General features: G+C 38.4%; 1 protein-coding gene and 1 long non-coding RNA gene across 2 annotated transcripts in view; one reads left to right on the plus strand and one right to left on the minus strand.

Moving 5' to 3' along the window:
• EPDR1 (ependymin related 1) overlaps positions 1–20,027 on the plus strand; it is a 37,626-nt gene extending 17,599 nt beyond the window's left edge. The window contains exons 2-3 of the mRNA XM_067562518.1: positions 12,092–12,300; positions 17,467–20,027. Of these exons, the coding sequence (XP_067418619.1) occupies positions 12,092–12,300; positions 17,467–17,657 (400 nt within the window). The 3' untranslated portion in view covers positions 17,658–20,027. The remainder of the gene's footprint in view (positions 1–12,091; positions 12,301–17,466) is intronic.
• Positions 1–20,518, minus strand: part of LOC137162610 (uncharacterized) — a 73,066-nt gene that overhangs the window by 11,723 nt on the left and 40,825 nt on the right. The window lies entirely within an intron of this gene.

Raw genomic sequence — 20,518 nt, forward strand, 5'->3', positions numbered from 1 at the left:
CAATTATGAACCTACCTTTTCTAAACCCTGAATTGTTATGAATTGTACCACACTTGCTTATTGCAGTGATTGTCCAAAGTGCCATTTCCCTTATAAATATAACTGTGATTGGTTAATTTTTTCTCTTTGTGTTGCTACCTTTCTGTTTGTCTCTCATTCACATGCTGCCCCCTTTCTCTCACAATACTTCTTATTTTGGACATCTAATCAATGTTAATTCTACCCAGGATTTCAGCTTATCAAATTACGTGGGTTTGAGCCTGTCCACTGGTGTATAAACTGAGCTTCGTTGGATGCACACAATAGTCTCTTTGTTCTGTAGCAAGGAGAGAGAAAGAGAGGGAACTGCACAAAGAATTCTGGATGAGGGAAAAGAGCGTTATTTTTATTTTGGGAAGGAAACTTGACTAAAGAGCCAGAACTTCAGGTTGTATTTATTTTCACTGAAGTCAATCTTCATCATGTACAAAGCTTATTTAAAAATAAACTGTATTCAAAGCTTTGAATAAAGATATTAGAAAGCTAAAGTGTGTGTAACTTCCCTACTGTGATGTCCGATTACCCAAAATGACCTGTCTTTCAAAGTTCCTTAAAAATGCAGTGCTAGATGATTCTTAGATTTTAACATTGGAATGATAATTACAACTGCCTGTATTGCCCTCCTCCCAAGGAAATACCTGTAAGAGGAATCTTGGGCACATAAACAGCTACAGGAGGACTTTTCCTGCAAGAATTCCATCATGAAAGCATATTTTGTCTTACCAGAATGGGCGATTCAGGAATCTGCAAAAGCCTCTTGCTCTTCCTTGACTTTTCTCAAACTCCTATGCTGTGCAGGTCCACTGGAGAGTTCATGTAATGTCTGCTTCACATACAAAAACTTACACACAAGATTTTCAAAACTAAAATGTCAAATACCATACAGGTACTGTGGGCCAGGTTCTCAGTGTATACCGGCACAGTGCCATTGACTTCAATAGAACAAAGTTGATTTACACCAGCTGAGAATCTAGCCCTATGTATGTACTGAGTTAAGTTTGTATGAAGTTGCAGTCCTGAGTCCTAGTTTAAAAATGTGTATTTATTGTCAACTTTTTTGAAATAGCTTTCTGTAAAAAGGAGCTAGCTATATTTAATTGATTGCATGTATAGTACATAGGCTGCATCCTGCATTGCCTTTCTCACATGGAACACAAGGATTCCCATAGTGGATCAGATCTGAGGTCCATCTAGTCCAATATTTTGTCTCTGACGGTGGCCGGTACCAAATGCTTCAGTGGCAGGTGTAAGAATCCTGCAGTAGGCAGATGTAGGTTAATCTGCTCGCCACATAGATCTCATCCTAGTTTCTAATAGTTTGAGATAGTCTTAAGCTCTTGTCCTCTTTGAGAACTCTGGATATTCTTGATATCCATATAATTAGCCAATCCCTTTTTGAAGCTTGTCAAATTCAATGAATTCCTCAGTTTAGTCACCTGATGTGTGAAAAAAATATTTCCTTTTTACCAGTTTTGAATTTCCCACCTTTCCATTTCATTGAATGTTCTCTTGTTCTTGTGTTATAAGACAGGGAGAAGAGAAGTTCCCAATCTCCCATCTCTATATAATTAATTATTTTATGTACTTTTATCATCATACCCTTCTTATTCATCTCCTTTCTAAAGTATGTTGATTCTGGACACTTTGTGATCAGTGTGGATACCAGTGAGACACAGTACGCCCGATTTGCAGATCAATAAGGTTTAATGTGCAAGGTTTTCTATAAATACACTAGTTAGATACAAAGCCTAAAATTAACTACAATATATCATACTCACTAAGCCTGGAGAGCTAAGCTGTTACTCAGAAGGCTGTATATAGGAACAGCTTTCTTCAGGGGCCCTGCCAGGGAGCCAGTGGATTGTGGGAGTGTATTATTTGTATTTTGATTTGATGGCTACTTAGTAGACACTTATAGCAAGCTTGGTGCTGGACACTGGGTTAAGTGAGGCTGCCTACAGGGAGCTAGAAGGTGGCTACTTTTATTTAGGCGCTTTATTGGCGGCGAGTTTTTGGGACTTGGCCGCCATTTACTAGATAGTAAAAAGTATTTAAGGTTGTAAACAAAATAGTTGTGTGAGCTAAGAAGCTACCAGTAATATGTAAGCTGTTTTTGTGTGAAGTAAATGAAATCATATAATAGCCAATCAGCAATTGTGTGACCATTGTATGCAAAAATAATAAAAAGGTATATAAGCTAAAGAACAAGATGAAATAAACGATTCTGCTTGCAATCATATTAGTTGTTGTGCTTTATCCGTCCCGCATCCTCTGCCATCAGCAGTGGATTCCTCCCTCGTCCTCTGCTATCAGCATTAAAACCCAACAGTGGATCCTCTGGTCCAACCGGCAGCACCTCCTGCGGAGTCAGGTGTTGATGGAGCATCCCCCTTTGTCTAAGTGATGACTGCTTATACCATTCCATAAACAACTTTCACCTAATTATCTTTCTCTCATTATCATATATGCTAATTACCTACATTGGATTTCACCCTTAACTACATTCCATTCTCACCATGATAATTGGGGTCGTCAAAACAACATCTGATGATAGGAGGGGCGGAGTAAAAGTATGCCTCTTGGGAATAAAACAGTGTACCCCAGATGTTCAAGGATAACTTGTTCCCATCACCATTATCTATGTACAGTTGCAAGCATACAGTATCTGTATTTTGTCTTATGTGCTGTGCGATGCAGAAACTGCGACATCTATAAGATTATTCAGTCTCTGCCAACTGGAAGATGTCATGCTACAGGGGTCAGAATAGCCAAGCAAGCAACTGAATCTATGCTAGACCTGTAGGACAGTGGCCAAGCAACTCAATTTGTACTGGGCCTTCAAGAAAGTAAACATAAACAATCCCAGTCTTTTCAACTTCTCGATTCAAGTTGTTCCTGGCTTTTTTAACTCCCTCTAGTTCTGCAATATCTTTTATTATTATTTATTTGTATATCATATGCTTTAGGAGGCCCAGTTGTGCTAGGTGCTGTACAAACACAAAGATATGGTGACCAGTACTGTACACAGTTTTGCAGATGAGGCCACATCTTTGATTTATATGAAGGCATTATAATATTTTTGTTACTATTTTCCATCTCATTTCTGATGAATAACCCCATTGTCTTTAAGGGGACTACTAAAGGCCTGTGATGGGGTCTATAATCCCCATTCAGAATTTAGGCGGGGAGGGGAGGGGAGCCTATCCTACTTACAACAAACAGACTGGCCATGTCTATGCGCAGCTGCCAGCGTTGCCAATCGGAGGCAGGCACCCACAACCGGACCTCATAAGGGTAACAAAGCTTAATTTAATACCAGAAGCACGGGGGGCAGAAAAGCTGGGAACAACAGGGTGACAAAAGCTCTGCATCAGGCAGCCTCACGGAGCACTACCACAGAGTGGTGATATGCTAACATATTCAGTGAAGGAGATGCATAAGCAGGGACCAGCCTGGAACAGAGATAAGCTGGGAAGCCTGGTGGGCTCAGCGAGAGAGCATTAACAGATGCCAATGAGAGTCTATGACAAGGCCCCTATTCAGGAAAGCACTTGCTCAAACCCATCCCTGTTTAGGATAGCAAATAAGCACATGCTTAAGTCCCATTGAAACACAAGTCAGTGGGCTCTAAGCTTGTGTTTAAAGTTAAGCATGTGCTTTAAGTGCTTCCCTAAATAGGAATGAACATTTTAAGCACATTTTAAGTGTTTTCATGACTCCTGTCTTAAATTAGACTGGATTATTAAGGTTTGCTGGATCACGGTCTATATTATGGAACATCAAATGGTCCACAAAGAACAGCAAAGAAAGTCTTTTCTTAATGAAGAACTCAGTTTCCTGTCATTTTTGGCAAGGTAGTTAATTTAATTTATATTAAAAAAAAAAAAAAAAGAAAAAGAACAGAAGTATGTGTAACTTTTTAATGAGTTTTGTAAGTAAAAAAAATCACAAATATATAATCCCCTAATTGATGTAGCTTTGACTTTTCAGGTTTTGATTCTTTTCTTATATTGAAGATTTTCCTTTTACATGAACTTCATAACTGGATTAAAGCTGCCTAATTCTCTCCTGTTCAAAACTCCTATTATTGTCAAAGTTCCATTTATATTTTGTTAATTAGATATCTAACACAGAAGGCTCAGTCTCCCTGAAAGAAAAAAGCTTTGTAAAATCTGAGAACATTTTAATTCAGTCTAAAAAATACTGCATTGATACAATATTAGATTACATGTACTGCCACATGTATATGTACAATACATTATAATCCTGCATCTTTGCCAAACATGTGAGATCAAATATGGTAAATTACTGTTGTTGAAGTCAGATACACCAGAAGAAAAACACAAATCTGAAATTACTGAAACATCATGGGAAAGAGGAATGGAGTTCCGAGAAGTATATCCAAAAAAATGAACGCTTCACTGTTAGGAAATGAGTTGGCCAGAGATTTCCAAAAGCAGATGAGTGTTCTTGACCTGAAGAGAATGTTTATCATCCGTCTGAATGTCTGCTCAGCAGCTTTTTATCCTCTAAAATATTCTTATTTAAAATAAAAAAGTTGAAGAAATTTGCTGTTGCTATCATCATTTAATGAACTAGGGTTTGTGAATTACACTGATCAATATTTTGTTTAAAAAACTGATTTGTAAAAAGAAGCAATATGTCTATGAATATTGTGGTATACATTACCAAATAGGGCATAAGGAAGCCAAATAATTAAAGATTTGGAGCTACCTGTAGGTTTTGTTATGTTAACCAGAACAGAAACATTCGTTTTTTAAAAAGTGAAATTTCTATCACTTCTAGCTGTGAAGAAGGCTTTCATAATGTTTTTAAACCAGTTGCACCAAAGACATTTTTGATAATGCAGCTAAACAAATCTAAACAATACACCAACAAAGAGGTAAATTCTCCACACTTCCAGTTATCACAGTGGAGAAGAAAAAAATTAACTTTGAAATTCATTTGCCGTAATTTAAAATGACATTGTTCACATCTGAACAGCATATCAGCAATAATAATAATAATATATAGCATTCTGCCTTTCACCTTCAAAATGATTTATAAATATTATTATCTAATATAGGGCCTGATTAAAGTGAGAGGGAGTTTTCGGTTCACAAAAGGCTGCAGATGAGAAAACTGAATCAAACAGGTTACAGTCCTGGACACTCCAAATTCCAGCTGTCTTCAAAGACGAGGATAATCTGTTTTCTAAGAACCCAATATTTATTCAGTGGAATTTCAAGGCTCCAGAATTTTAAGAGACTTGCGCAAAGCTATAGAAAGGAGTGATGCAGAGCCAGATTTAGAACGTAAGGAGTTTGTGTCCCAGCCCTTGCCTCTAGTTTGCCTCCCTCTAGCGAATACCCATGTCTGGTATCCGTGGACATATCATGCAAGTCTTGGCATGCTGCTGCCAGCACTCATGCTTCGTTGAGTCACAGAAAAGGCAATTAGATATTACACAACTCCTTTTTTTTTTTTTTGGTTTTGGCAATCACTTTCTTTTGGGGTTTACTTTTGTTTATTCAACCAGAGAACCTAAAATAAATAAAAGTAAATCCCAACAGAAAGTGACTGATACCAGCGTGATAGATTTCACTTTGGCCAACACGCTATGGATTCAGGGTGGGGGGTCTCTACAGATGAAAGCAAGAATCTCTATAACTTGGCGGGGAGAGGAGGAGGGAATCTGCGCAGTGGTCCAAAAATATATGGAATCATGTTTCATTTCAAACACCAACATCATTTCAACCACCACATCTGCAGATAAATTTGTCAGCTGTCTTCATTTGTGAACACACTGTATGGAGTTTACATGGACTGCTAAGATCCTTATCCTGGTATTCATTTCTAAATAAAATTCTTGTTGAATTCAATGGGAATTTGGTGAAGCATTCATTTTTCAGTATATTTTCAGGAACTCCATTCCATTTACCTATGAAGTTTCGGTAATCTCAGATTTGTGTTTTTCTTCTGGTGTATCTGACTTCAACAACAACAGTGATGGGATATACAGCTAATATTCATTAGATTTTCCATTAGATTTTCGGTATAAATTGTTGGGTTTCTTAGAGCAGTAGCTCTCAACCTTTCCAGACTACTGTACCCCATTCAGGAGGCTGATTTGTCTTGCGTACCCCAAGTTTCACCTCACTTAAAAACTACTTGCTTACAAAATCAGACATAAAAATACAAAAGTGTCACAGCACACTATTACTAAAAGGATTACTTACTTTCTCATTGTTACCATATAATTATAAAATAAATCACGACCCCCCCCCAGGTTGAGAAACACTGATATAGTAGATATAGAGCAGTATAAACAAGTCGTATGAAATTTCAGTTTGTACTGTCTTTGCTAGTACTTTTCAGATAGCCTGTTGTAAAACTAGGCAACTATCTAGATGAACTGATGTACCCCCTGGAAGACCTCTGAGTACCCCGAACCACTGTCTTAGAGTGCTCTTGTAAATTTGGGGACAGACTGCCATCCTTACTCACATTGCTTTCAGAGAGTTTGTGCTACTCGAGACAAGTAATGGTTAAAGAAACTGGGGCTACGTTCACACTGCAGCGCTAATTCGAATGAGCTTAAATCAACTTTCAGTAGCCGATTTAAAGAAATAGCAGCAGACTGGTCTCACTATGCTATTTGAGCTGGTCTCTTGCATTCACACATTCCAGCTTTAATTCGAATTAGAAAGCAGTGCAATCTGGGTAGCTATCCCACAGTGCAACTACCGACGGAGGCTGTGGCATCGTCCCAGGATGCATTGCTGCTTCCCCTACCCTTTCCCCCTCCCAAACAAACAGGAAAAGGATCATCGCTGCTTCCCCCACCCAAACAAACAGGAAAAGGATTTTTGAGCTGTTTTTTTTTTGCTGCCTGATTTTGCCATTGCTTTTCATGGCTTAGCATGGGGTACTTGAGAAAAAGAGCAAGAAGGTGAAGCACCCATGGCTGCCCTGCTTCAAGACATCCAACAGAACAATTCCCAGTTGCTGCAGGCAATGAATGAGTAGATGCATTAGTGTTTCTGTCCCTGTATGTTGCTAGCCTTTTCTCATGCACCGCCCTCTGTATTTTGCTTGCCTCTTCACATCCACCCACCCACCCACCCCATATGTTGCTTGCCTTTTCTCATGCATCCCCGCCCGCCCCCCGTTGCTTGCCTGTTCTCATCCACCCAGCACCCCCCGGTTGTTGCTTGCCAGATCTGTGCCCGGCAAATCCCTCATGAACAAGATTTTCTTTAATAAAGAAACGTTTTGAAAAGACGCACAATTTTATTTTTGAACACTTATGTCTTGGGTGAAGGGGTGGGGGGAAGGGTTCCTTCACTCTCTCCAGGGGTAGGGTAGGGTGTTTAGTTTCTTCCTTTTCCTAATCTGAGACAGGCTGTGTGCAGCACTGACTAATGGTTGGGCCACGGGCGAGGTGTCTTCAGAATGAAAAAAAAAAAACCAAGATAGCCACAGCCAAATTAGTGAAGAACAATATACATATATAAGATTTTGAACTGATGCTTGGATACAATGTAGACACAGTGTTGAAAGTTAGGAAGAATGTATCTATTGATCAATTTCAGCAATGATGGTGTGACACAATGTTGCCTCTAGTTTGTGTATTGAAGAGTAAGAGGAGACATGTTTCAGTCGTTATAATTATGATTTTATACAATGTAGCAAGTGACTTTCTAATGCAGACCCCATGGAGGGCTGGGGGGTAATTGGCTGGCATCACAAACACACAGAGAGAGGATCGGGATGGGGGACGTGGGGGAGTTGCTTTCTCTGTTTGCATTCAACACACACACACAGACTGGAACTGAAGAAAGAGAACTCACCAGATGTCCCTTCCCCAGCATGCCTTTCCCCCTCCCAAACAAACAGGAAAATCAAATCTTCCTGGGGCTTGAGGGGAGGGGACTTTACCTGCTTTTGTGACCCCAGAGCACCACAGACTGATTGGCCAGAGAGATGAAAATGGAGCATAATGGGATACATTCTGGAGGTTAATTAATTCGAATTAAGCTCCATTACGTTCACACAAACACTAGGATTTTGGGAGGTTGTTTTAAGAAACTGTTTAAGGAATGAAATTGTTAAACAGAATAGTAGTAGTTGTAGACAAAGATTTCAGCTACATTTGCTTTTTAAAATACAAAATATTTGAAAATCAGTTTTTATTTATCTGCCAAGACCTTTTAAACAGTTATTTTTGTAAAACAACAACTTAGCAGTTTACCTTCAATAATGTGTAGTGAAATACAGGTCCTGCAAACCTGCACAGTACCTTATGTTCATTGTGTGGTAATTCCGTATAGGATATACCCAGAAACAAACCTCACTGTACAAATTAGGACAAAACATATGTCTGAATTTTTTGTAAGTCCTAAGGAGAGTATATTTATTTACAGTATAAACTTTTTCACTTGCTTTATATGTCAAATATTGTAATTCAGACGTCTGCGTATAACCCCACTGATTTCACTATGAGTAAAGTATTCTGTTCTGTTCTATTAGAGTTTTATCCTGTGCTCATTCATCCCTGTAGTGCAGGGGTGTCAAACTCATTTCCTATGGCGGGCCAGATTTGAATTAAATGTACTTCAAGTTGGCCATACATACCATAAATCAAAAAAAAAAATTAAATTAAAATTATTGTATTATATTGTACTGTATTACAATAAAGTTTGACAAATTTCATTATATATAATCAAACCCAATTTGCTTCTTGGCATTTCTGCCAAGAGTGAGCAATAACACAACTCTTCTGAAGAAAAGAAATTAGAATAGGAATTTGAAGAACCATTAAATTGAACATTTGTTTACAGTATGTGTGAGGTGACTCGTTTTACTAGGGAAATCAGGAAGCAGGTCCTATTTTTCAGGACCTATAGGAATATAAATGACCAATTAAAGCAAGTTATTTGTTCCTTTTTTGGAATTTCAAAGCTCTCTCTCTTTCTCTCCCCCTACCTTTATCAACTTTACCTTCCCCAGTGGGATTGTTTGTTTTTAATCTTGTGAAGGCATCAAACAGATCTATAGAACAGTGAGTAAAAAATGTTAAACAGGTTTAAATATCTAGCAACCGCTTACCGAGCGCTGTGTCTCATGCTGCCGCTAGAGTACACAGATCTCATGGTAGCGCGCGCTGCCGTGAGATTTCACAGTGTCATACCCTCTGGCGGCAGCGCCACCGCCAAAGAGTACAACACCGTGAGGTGTCGAGGCAGTGCCAGGGGCCGGACCAAAAAGGTTGACGGGCCGTATCCGGCCCAAGGGCCGGATGTTTGACACCTCTGCTGTAGTGTCTGAGTGCCCTCCAGTTAAGCATTAAGCAACATGACTAACATTTGTCGTGTGTGTTCGCCCATCCTCTCTCCAGGGTGAGAAGTGTGTGCAGTGGAAAATCTTGTGTTAGTAGGGCTTTTTATATTGTATTTTTAATGTACATGTTGCTGGATATTTATGTTTGAGACAGCAAAGTTAACAAAATGTATCCACAGGGTTTGGCTCCAGTCCTGCACATTCTTACACACACGCTTAACCTGAAACAATCAAATAGTCCCACTGAAGTCAGAGTGACTACTCATGTGCTTAAAGTTGAGTATATGCATAAGCATGTGGAGGATCGAAGCCTAAGGTGGTACTCTGCATGAGTGAGGGTGGCAGAATATATCCCTTATGTAATAACATAAATACTCTGTATTTTGTAAATCAAAATATGTAAAACATATTCCCTTCCCCAATTACTTTATAACCTCTGAGAGGCAAGACAGAGAAGGCAAGATAGGGGAAAACAGTTCATGGAAAGGAAGGTGTGAAGAGAGGACTGTTAGGGAAAATAAATAGGAAGAATTTCCACAGAAAATGGATTTTGAGGAGGGATTTGAAGGAAGAAGATAAGTGAAATCTTTTAAAACCTGACAGGATATAATTTATATGTCACATAATTTTAAAAGATAAATCAGCATTTTTATCTTTGGTTAATGTGCAGATTTTCCGGGTGATAATTCAAGGTCAAAAGTCACTGATATGCCACTAGCTTTGGCTGCATGTGTGCTCCTCACTTTCCTAAAGGCATTCTCTCCCTCCTCTCAAGAAGCCACTGCAAGAAGCCACTTGTGCAAACAGAGGAGGAAGCTGAGACGGAGTTAAACCCTTAAAACCTGATCCTTCAAACAGCTAAGCACATATTACTGTACACGTGTGCAGCTCCACTGAACTCAGTGGAACAGAAGTTATGCACATGCTTAAGTGTTCACAAATTCAGCATTTTACTGACCAGGTACCAGGAGCTCTCCTGAACCCTATCACAATGGAGTGAATGTTTCCTTCAACAAAGAGAATGTAACATTGACTTTAGGCCAGTAATGATTCCATGGCAATTTTCACAAGATTCAGGGTGTCTTAATCAACTTCCAGTTTGTTTAATTACATTTTACTTACCTACATTTTCCTCTGTATTTGGATACACTATTCACTTTCTCTCTGGAGCTGCTGTGAGTGTTGCTAAAGGGCTTTTAACACTATTAAATGTTTTTCATGTTTTAACCTTTACATAACTTCACCTGAGCAGTGGGTGAAGTGATTCCTACCTATGTATATTTTATATGATGAATTAGTAAAATTTTGAATTGCATTGATCTTCACTTGGTGTTACATAATATTACATTTAAAAATTACATTAAAAGAATGTTCAGGTTGAAAAGTCAAGCACTTAAAAGTTAGGAAAAGCCAGAACTAAGGTTCCTCACATGCATTATGATACAGTCTTTAATTACATAATCACATCCAATTTTTTTCACAGGACCCCTATGTCATTCAGTGTACAGGATAGATGGTGTTCTGAGAATGAATCAGGGTTGTATAGTACAGTGGTTCTCAACCTTTTTTCATTTGCGGACCTCTAAAAAATTTTGAATGGAGGTTGGGATCCCTTTTGAAATCTTAGACATAGTCTGTGGATCCCCAAATGAAAACTGCTGTTCTGTGGTAACAACAACCTTTCGTGGACTCCTTAGACACAGTCTGCGGACCCCTAGGGGTCTGTGGACCACAAGTTGAGAACCATTGGTATAGGGAGTAAGGCTATTGTTTGTAGGACCCCTGCCTCATTTGTTGCAGGTGTTGTGAATGAAGCAGGTGATTCCAGGAATAGAAGAAATGGTTTTCTAGTTAAAGAAGTTTAATGCCATCCTGGATAATTGGATTCTATCCCTTTTTGTGCCCCAGGGTTCTGTGTGATCTGGGCTTAATCATTTAAGCCAAATACGTAACTTAAAATGTCCACAAATGGCCATTATCTTTGTGCTCCTCAATTCCTATACTTGACACCAGATCTGACTTAGCTGTGCTTTGAACATATAATATACTGTAAACATGCTAAGTACTCTGGAGAATTGGGTTCTGTGTGTCTCAAAAAAGGCACCCAAAATTAGTGGACATTTTGAAAATTTTGGCTTTAATCCCCCTGTGCCTCAGTTCCCTTGTGCCTCAGTTCACATGTAAGAGCTATGAGGGGATTGAGCATGCTCATGGAGGATGAACTCTTCAGAGAATTTAGCTGCTAAACTCAAACAAGTTGCGCATGTGAAAACTGAAAATTTTCAAGGACTTATACATTGGCCAAAATTTGGACAGATTTTCACAAGAACGCAAATGATATAACCTTGACAAGAAGGCTATCCGCCAAATGTCAAGCCCTTGCTCCAGAAAACATGCCAGTGCTAGAGCTTCTCAACTAAAATGTTGTTTAAAAAATGTAAATATGGACAAAACATATTTTTCCCTCACCTCATTCTCAGAAATAGCTGAACATTTTAACTGACATGTTTTTAAATAAAAAAAAAGTTCATACTGAGGCAGATACCTAGTATGGAAAATTTCAGCCAAAATGGTTAAAATTTGACAAAGTTATTAGCAATTAAAAACAGGGTGTTATAAAGAGAAATGTCAGGCAGTCTTAACTACAGGGAGTGCTACCAGCTGTAGAAACATCATGAACATTAACTGTTTTCTTTTTTAAATGTTTCAGATTCTTTGAATATATATTTCTCTATAAAGATGCAGTGATGTTTCAGATTGAACAAGTCACAAAGCTGTGCTCAAAGATTGCTTTGACTGAGCCATGGGATCCTTATGATATTCCTGACAACTCCACTTATGAAGATCAGTACTACATCGGGGGGCCTGGAGATGAAATTATGGTACAGGAATGGTCTGATAGAAAACCAGCCAGGAAATGTAAGTGTTTGTTTTTGTTTTGTTAAAAAATGTCTGTCTCTCCTTTACCCAAGATATAATTTTCCACCTGACTGTTAGTATTGGCTGTCATATTACCACAAAATATGTAGGAAGAAAAAATATGTAATACATATCCAGCATATCATATTAGTGCTGCATTTTATTAAAGAAAATGTCCCCATTATCTAAGAAAGGTTAAATATATGCAAGAGCATGTTTGTTTGTATGTCTGAGACAAACTTTGGGATGAAACCACACCATTTTTTCATTACAGTCCAGTAGTCTGAGTCCAGAATTATTCATGAGAAAAATCAATCATGTGGAGAGATTCTCTGTCACAGTTTCAGGGGTAACTGCACCTGTGTGGTTTGGAGATTGCCAAGTATGACTTAGGGACTTCTTGGTGCCAACTGGCAGATGGCAGGGGGGCTACATAGGGTTTTACAGGGATCCCTTGAGTTAGATATATGCACAATAATCACTGAAGTGTGGCATGTGAGGTCTCTAAGAGCCAGTAGCCCACTGGTCATCATAATCATTTCAAAATGTATGCATGGATAATATTTAAGGAGTTACATATCTACACTGGAAATGATGTTCGTAAAGCCCTGGCGTTAAGGCAGGTCACCAGGAGGTGACATACCTTGGACAGGTTCATTTCAGGCAGGGTAACAGACACTTATCTCCCAGTCTAGTCATTTGGGTATTGTGCATTGTGTGCCTCTTACTGTAGGTCTATTTGCATAGTCAGTCACATGTTGACTAAGAGATTGCAAAATCTACAAGAAAAGAGTATATAGGAAAAAACAACCAGCGTGGGCATCCTGTTTATGATAAGGACAATGGATTATTCTAATATTTCTGTGGATGCAGAGACCCTGGATCTTTTGCTGAGAAGGCAAATTGACAGCATGTCTTGGTTTATGAAAGTTGGGTCACAGCCAGCCAGGCTGAAATTCTGGAAGGATCCTCCAACATTCTACCACCTCTGCCAGGAAACTTGTTATTCAGATCCAGTATTGTTGGCAGATTTACAGTATTTGATATCCAGATAGTATCAAGTTTTCACTCTTGAAGACATTTGAATATTCCCTGATATACTGTACACTCACAATTAATTGTGTGTTTTATATGGTAATATTGAAAGAAAACAATGTCTTGTTCATATCTATCTATCCATGCATCCTTCAGAATTAATTTCACTTGCATTCTGGGAGATTGTTATTATGGTAAAGTTATTCTGGTTTCAATGGAAATACATTGTACTTTAATAGCATTTTATTTTGCAATCATTTTTATATGAGATTCACTAAAACTATCATGAGCAGGTGTGAGAAGGATCCTATAGACTATTTATATATGTTTACTAATGTATTGTGACTTTTTGAGAAATGTGTTGAATCACTGCTCATCTTATCAGCGTTTATTTAGATGTTCTGTGTGTATATCATAGCACAAGTTGTTTTGATAATGTGAACTGTACATCTTTTACCACATAATTTAAAAATGATAGACTATGGTGTGCATGATTGCTCTTTGGATAAGAGAAGGTAGAGGCCACTTAAGGGCTGGAAGTGGGAAAAAATAAAGATTACTGAAATACGGAGTTCACTGCATCCAGCATGATGGTGTATATTTTTCATCCTTTGTGGGCTGGAACCAAGATTTCTGTAATAAGAAATACTAATCAAAACACACTTGTGCTTAGTAGAAGGATCTCTGGACTTGTTAGCATCTAGACTTTAAAGCTTAAAGAGTTTCCAGTAGTTATGTTCAGATATATTCTCTTTCTCCATGACTTAGAATTTAATTTGTAAAGTATGTTAACCTTTCTGTGATTGACTAAGACAACACATAGGAATTGGTGCACTAGCCAATTTTGAGATTTCTGTGGGAAATACATTGTGCAGACTCTAACTTAATCTTGATCTTACGCAAAGATACAGTACTGGAATAATATACACATCCAAATTCAAAAAATATAACATATTTGAAAAGCCAAGATAAAGTCAACAGCATTAAAGTGCCCTAAATTTTTCACTTTTTAGTCTTACTGCTGGAAACTCAGTTTTTTTCAAATTTGTTAGACAGTAACCAATCCCAAAAAAGCCTTCCACAGAAGAAATCCCTTAATTATTATATCAAAAGAAAGATGTGTACTCTGCCAGTGTTTAATTATGACATCTTTTTAGATCTGAATAATATACACAATACAATTCAGCTTTGAATCGCATCTTTCATAAACACAATATCCCAAATACTGTGCAAAAATAGGCTTCAGTTCAGCAAGGTGTTTGAGCACATGCCTAAAACAATACAGTCACCAAGTTAGAAAAGGAGACGAGTAACATTAAGAGGTGCAGATGAGAGAAAATAAATGCTCTCAGGTGAGCTATGAAAAAGTATGGTGAGTCAAAGAAGCCCTAGATGCAGGAGGTGCAGACAGGAAAAATTCTTGCATCAACAGTGGCAAGATTATGTGAAGTGACAAAGGGGAAATGGGTGGTAGAGGAGCAGAGAGAGAGGAGATCTGAGAGTTAGGCTGGACTAAGTCCAGGACATATTCGCCATCTCAGGATGCAAATTTTGTATTCGAGTTGTATCTTGCAGTCCAAAGAGTGCAGTTTTGAAGAGGACTTCGGTGAATCTGGGTCGATGCTTAGGGAGGTGGAAGTTGCACTAATTAAAATATGGATGAAGATTTCCACAAAAGGAACAGGCAAGGGGAAGGCTTATATGGGCAATGCTGTGGAGAGGACGATGGGCAGATTTGCAGAAAAAGAGCTGTGGAAGAAGTAAAGTTTAGGGATTCGGATGATGCTAAGGGTTTACAGAGAGATGGAAGTGAATGAGAGGAATGAATCAAAGAAAGAGAGAGAGGAGTTGGAGTTGTGTTTGGGAATGCTTTTTCTTTTCCAGGACAAACACTTTTGTCTTTGAGATAGCTGGAAGAAGATGAGAAGAAGCCATGTATATTTTCATTAAAGATGTGGGAGCTTAAAGATATGTACAGCTGAAGTTCATCAGTGTAAAACTGGCAGTTAGGAATTAAGGTAACTGAAACGAATGAAGGTAGAAGGTTGTGGGTGTCCACAAAGGAGGAATCATGGTGTAGAGAAGGAATCCCCACCAAAAACAGAAAATGAACAACTTCACAGGTAAGAGGAGAACCAAGGATAAGAGGGAATCAGATGCCTACATAGCTATGGAAACCGAGTATTCCACAGTCTCAGAGGTGGCTCTGAGGCCCAGCAGCATAAGAATGGAGAAAGAGTCTTCAGTAGCAGAAGGAAGAACTACATTTGGCAATGTGTTAACTACGGGAAAGAGAGTGGTTTCCAAGTTATGGGCAGTGTGAAAGCCAGCAAGGATACTCATTCATTTTAAACTACTGAGGCCCAAATGTGGGATGCAGTATGTGATGTTTACCCCAAATGTGGAACATTTTTCATACAGGAAATGCAAAATGGTGTGGAGTTCATCCCTTTAGTGCAAATAACTCCCAGAACTTCAGTTTCATGATTCTTTATTTGTGAGGTAAATAATTTTTGACAATAAAAATGAGAGGATGTCAAATTTGTATGGGAGGTTGGTAAATTTAGGACTAAAATAAGTGACGTCCCTCCAAGTGAGGGGCACTTGGAGGTCTGAGAGAAACCTACTTTCCTGATTACATTGAAGAGAAATGGACACGTATAGGTAAGGCTGCAGATTTGTCATGGCACTTTTTAATCAAAAATTATTGGTAAGCTTTGTAAAAGTCACAGGTTTAGGGGAAAATGGTGTGTAAAGTCATGGGTATGAAAATTCAATGATAACTCTTTAAATACAATATACATAAACCCTCCTTCACTGCCACCTCCTCTTCCTCCTCCTCACCTCAACAAGGGGGCATCAACCAGCTGCAGCAGCACCCTTTGCTTTGGTGCAGCAAAGTTACTAGAGTTGCCAACTTTCTAATTGCTGAAAACTGGAACCCCTGCCCCGCCTCTGAACCCCAAGACCCTGCCCTCCATCACTCCTCTCCCCCCTCCCTCCATTGCTTGTGCTTCCTCCCGACCCCTGTCTCTCTCTCCCCTAGCCCAGGACTCACCTGCTGCCTGCAGAGCGAGGGTAGGGGGAGCTAATGCGGAGCCTGCCTGCCTGGCCACCCAATCAGGGCATGGCAGGGCGGAGGGGGAGTTGGTCCTCAGAATGAGGAGCCTGGGGCAATCAGAGCTCGATGGAGCAGGGGGGGGGGTCGGTCCTTAGAGTGAGGGGCCACTCCATCATGATGCAATGCACAGAGCAGGGATCCTGGCTCAGCCTTGCAAGGGCTGCCACTGTGGGATGAGTGGTTAGGACTTGCTTTCCAGCCCCTTCCACTGATACCTGACCTTTCCTCCAGGTTGGTGATTCACCCAGGACCTTCCCACAATCCACTGGTGGGTCGTGACCTAGGGTTTGGACAATAGTGCTTTATTAAAAGCATGGGCACAAAGAAAAGTCACAGACAAAACAGAAAAGTCACAGTATCCATGACATTTTTACCGTCTTGACAAACTTGCAGCCCTATTTATAGATCATCATTTGTTTTAGCAGAAGTTAGAGTAAGGTGAAAATAAGGGCAAAAGAAGCATGATGTCAGATGGGTCCAGAGGGAGAGGAGAGAGAGAATTGAGGACGGGAGAGTAATGGAAGAGAGTAACAGTGAGGGAATATTGCCACAAATTAGGGCAATATGAGATCGAAAGAAGGAAGTCTACAAACACGATTCTCTAATAAAAACAATTTCCTGGTAACTAGGGATTAAACCTCCTACTGGATTAACCCAATTCTAAATAGATGGCTGCTGTCTATTAGAACAGCAGAAATCAATCGAGCTCATGAGTTGCTTAATATACGTATATAATAAACGGAGTTTTCAAAAACGGTTCCAGAAGTTAATAGTCAGCTCATATATGACTGAACATTTTATCATGAAACAGCATGACAAACAGTTTTCTTTTCTCTTCTCCATTAAGGCGGGGATTTTCAAAGTTGTAAATGCCCAATTCCCTGGGACTCCTTTGACAGTTAATGCTGAAGTCATGGAAATACACAAATGTTCTCTTGTCATTTTAATAACAGTTTTAAAATAATTCATGCTTGTCCAATAAAATAGTCATACTTTGTGCTTCATTATAGTTGAGTCCTGGGTTGGAGTTTACACAGTCAAGGATTGTTACCCAGTGCAGGAAACCTACACCAAGAACTACAGCGTGACAACCTCCACCCGCTTTTTTGATATACAACTGGGTATTACTGACCCCTCTGTGTTTACCCCACCCAGCACCTGCCAGGAAGCTCAGCCAAGAAAGATGAAAGATGAATGCTGATTATGGACAATTGGTTGCTACATGCAAACAAATAATAATATAGAGGATAATTATTAATAATCAGAAGCTGACATGTAACCTGATTTTCAACCAGATTGTTGCTCTTTTGGGAATTGTGAGTTTTCACTTGAAAGGGAACACAACATTTAGTTGAACAGGAAGGTCATATGTGTAACAAAAAGGATTTCTTTATTTCAGTGTTTCACTAAATTCAACTGCATCATTGAACAGAGTTTGTGTGTTTGATAACCATGAACTATTGTTTATAGGCACTATTTTAGCTGTGAAATTTTTTTTTGAAAGATTTATTATTAAATATTTCAATATGCCAACATAAAAGTATATTGTGCTCTTATTAACATAAAGGAAAAGTTTAATATTGTTTGTTACTTCTGAAGAGATTTATGAGATTGGTAAAATATATTCTGTGTAAGAGCTAAACTGTAACCATAAAATAGGATAGTTTAAGCAGCCTACATCAGAGTGATTAAATGCATTCTCTTTTTTTTTTTTTTTTTTTTTTTAAATCTTTGCTCTTCAAAAAGCTGTTAGTCAAGTGTTTGGGTTGAGGCTGTTGATTTTTTTTGCAAAGATACCAGAATTCTTATAATACATGACTGATGTAATACTTTAATGAGGGGAAAATAAAAAATTAAGCCAAAGTTTTCTTGCATTTACTAATCCTTCAGTGAAGCCTTTGCACAGAGTCTGATGAGGCATGTTTCTATTTTATTCATTTCTAATTCATGTTTTGTCAAGGCACTGTTGCTTTTAACCTATGCAGAGAAATTAGTAGATACAGAATTGCTATAATTGTCTGTAACTCCTATTTTCAGAAGTCGGGCGGGTTTTTTCCCCCCAAAGAGTATGAAAGGCCTTTACAATTTCAGTTAGAAGTAAAAAGCACTTGTTCCTGTCACCTCACTAGTCAAAGCTAGATTAGCACACATACAGTGCCTCACATTGCAATTCAAATGAAAGACAAATGTGTGATGGGGAGAAATGATATTTTAAAGGCCTTCTGCATGGTATGATTACAATGCTCTATGATGATCCAAGCACAAATGACAATCCTGCTTTTGTTTGCATCCATTCTTTTGATCACTGAACATGTTCATTGTTAAATCAGCATTCTAAAACATTACCATCCACATATAGCTAGTTGCTAGTGGGAGGAATGAGAGCTTAGTCAAAGTAAATAAATAAATAAATAAATATCCAAAAAGCCCCAGGAAATGTACATTTTTAGCAGTACAGTACAGAACATTCAAGTGATATGGACTATATAACTGCCCTGTCTTAGTGTTTCTGTAATTATAGTAAATGCTTTCATCTTCCATAAGTCTACGGTTTTATTTCATTTATTAATTGATAATATCTGTAGGGACAGATTCTGATCCCCTGACTCATGCTGGGTAGCACTTTACTTCATGAGTAGTCCTGCTGAAGTCAATGGGACAACTTGTAGAGGAACAGCTTCAGTAAGGGGATCAAATTCTGGCCCTTAATGATAGTAGTTTGAAAATGTCCCACAAGACTTCCTTTTCTAGGACAATTTTCATAAGGAGAAATTATCTAGGGTGATAGTGATGGGGGAGGGGTCTTTTGTAAATAGGCTATGTAATTTACTGACCAGTAGTATGAGAACTAACAAAAACTAAAGGCCAGAACCACCTTTGGAAGAGAGTGGAGCTAGATACATTATTAGTTTCTCTACACCTTACTAACATTTATCACTTAGATGCTGTAGCAGTGTGTATTTTCCTTTCAGAGCTGGCATCACAAAGGAATTTTACTTAGGGGACCCTTTCCTGCACATACACATGTGAACAAGCTGAAATATGATTAATTCATGATAATATTTTCCCAAACATTAAAAGTTTATTGAGATGTGCTAATGGAAATAGGCTTGGATTTCCCATCAATTTAGCATGCATGTAGTCTGTGATTCCTCTATTATTTTGTGACAACTTAAATATTAGCTGCATGTTGTTTTCATTAGGGCAACGATTAACACGCATTTCTTAATATATGGCTCTTGTTGAAAGCTGGAAAATATAATAAACCTGGCTAGCAAACATGGAACTGTGATTCCATATCATTAGTAAATATTTTGTTGTGATTTAACAAGATAACTATGTAATCTCTCTGTGTGTGGTTTAATACCATGCCTATGATTATATTGGTTCTAACAATAATATTAGATGTTCTTTTAATATTCATTTGCAGAAGTGCTTTAAAATTTTTGCAGTGACATCCAAGTTAATTTTAGATGGCAAAATATGTGTACGATTTAAAACAATGCTGTTTTTATATTTTTGAGTTCTGTTCTCTATATTAAATAAACAGACTTGTCAAAGAAAGAACAAAGAGCCTTGGGTTTGTTTTCTCATGGTTTTAAATTAGTGTCATTAATCAAAACAAGTTTGCCTAGTTTGTTATCATTGTCTTCAGTAGTAGCATATAAGGCCCCTTAATATTGCCAGTGGTGTAAAAAGGGCTTATTGACTTCATAGTGGGAGTAAATTACATTTATGCCTATTTTAAGGCCCATTTCCACTGCCTATGTGATTTAAGAGGGCTTTCGTGTTAAGTGAGATTCTGGAACAGTCACTTGTTCACAAAAACTATCCTATAATTAAACATTCCATCTCTGGATGAGAAACAAGGATACTAACTAGTGGTGACAGAACCTTTTGAGTTGGAAATTTTTGTGAGAGAAAGCTTTTTTGTGAATTTTCTAGTACTTCCTCATTTCAACTTGGCCAGAAATAGTGCAAAAAGAGGCTTTCTTGCCATATTTCTGTATTTCTGCTTCAAGGCATAGCCAAAAGTAGGAAGTGCAGAAACACAACATTGTT

This window comes from Emydura macquarii, unplaced genomic scaffold (genome assembly GCF_026122565.2).
Source record: "Emydura macquarii macquarii isolate MOO-44397 ecotype Brisbane River unplaced genomic scaffold, CSIRO-AGI_Emac_v2 contig_2432, whole genome shotgun sequence".
NCBI classification, from domain to species: Eukaryota; Metazoa; Chordata; order Testudines; family Chelidae; genus Emydura; species Emydura macquarii.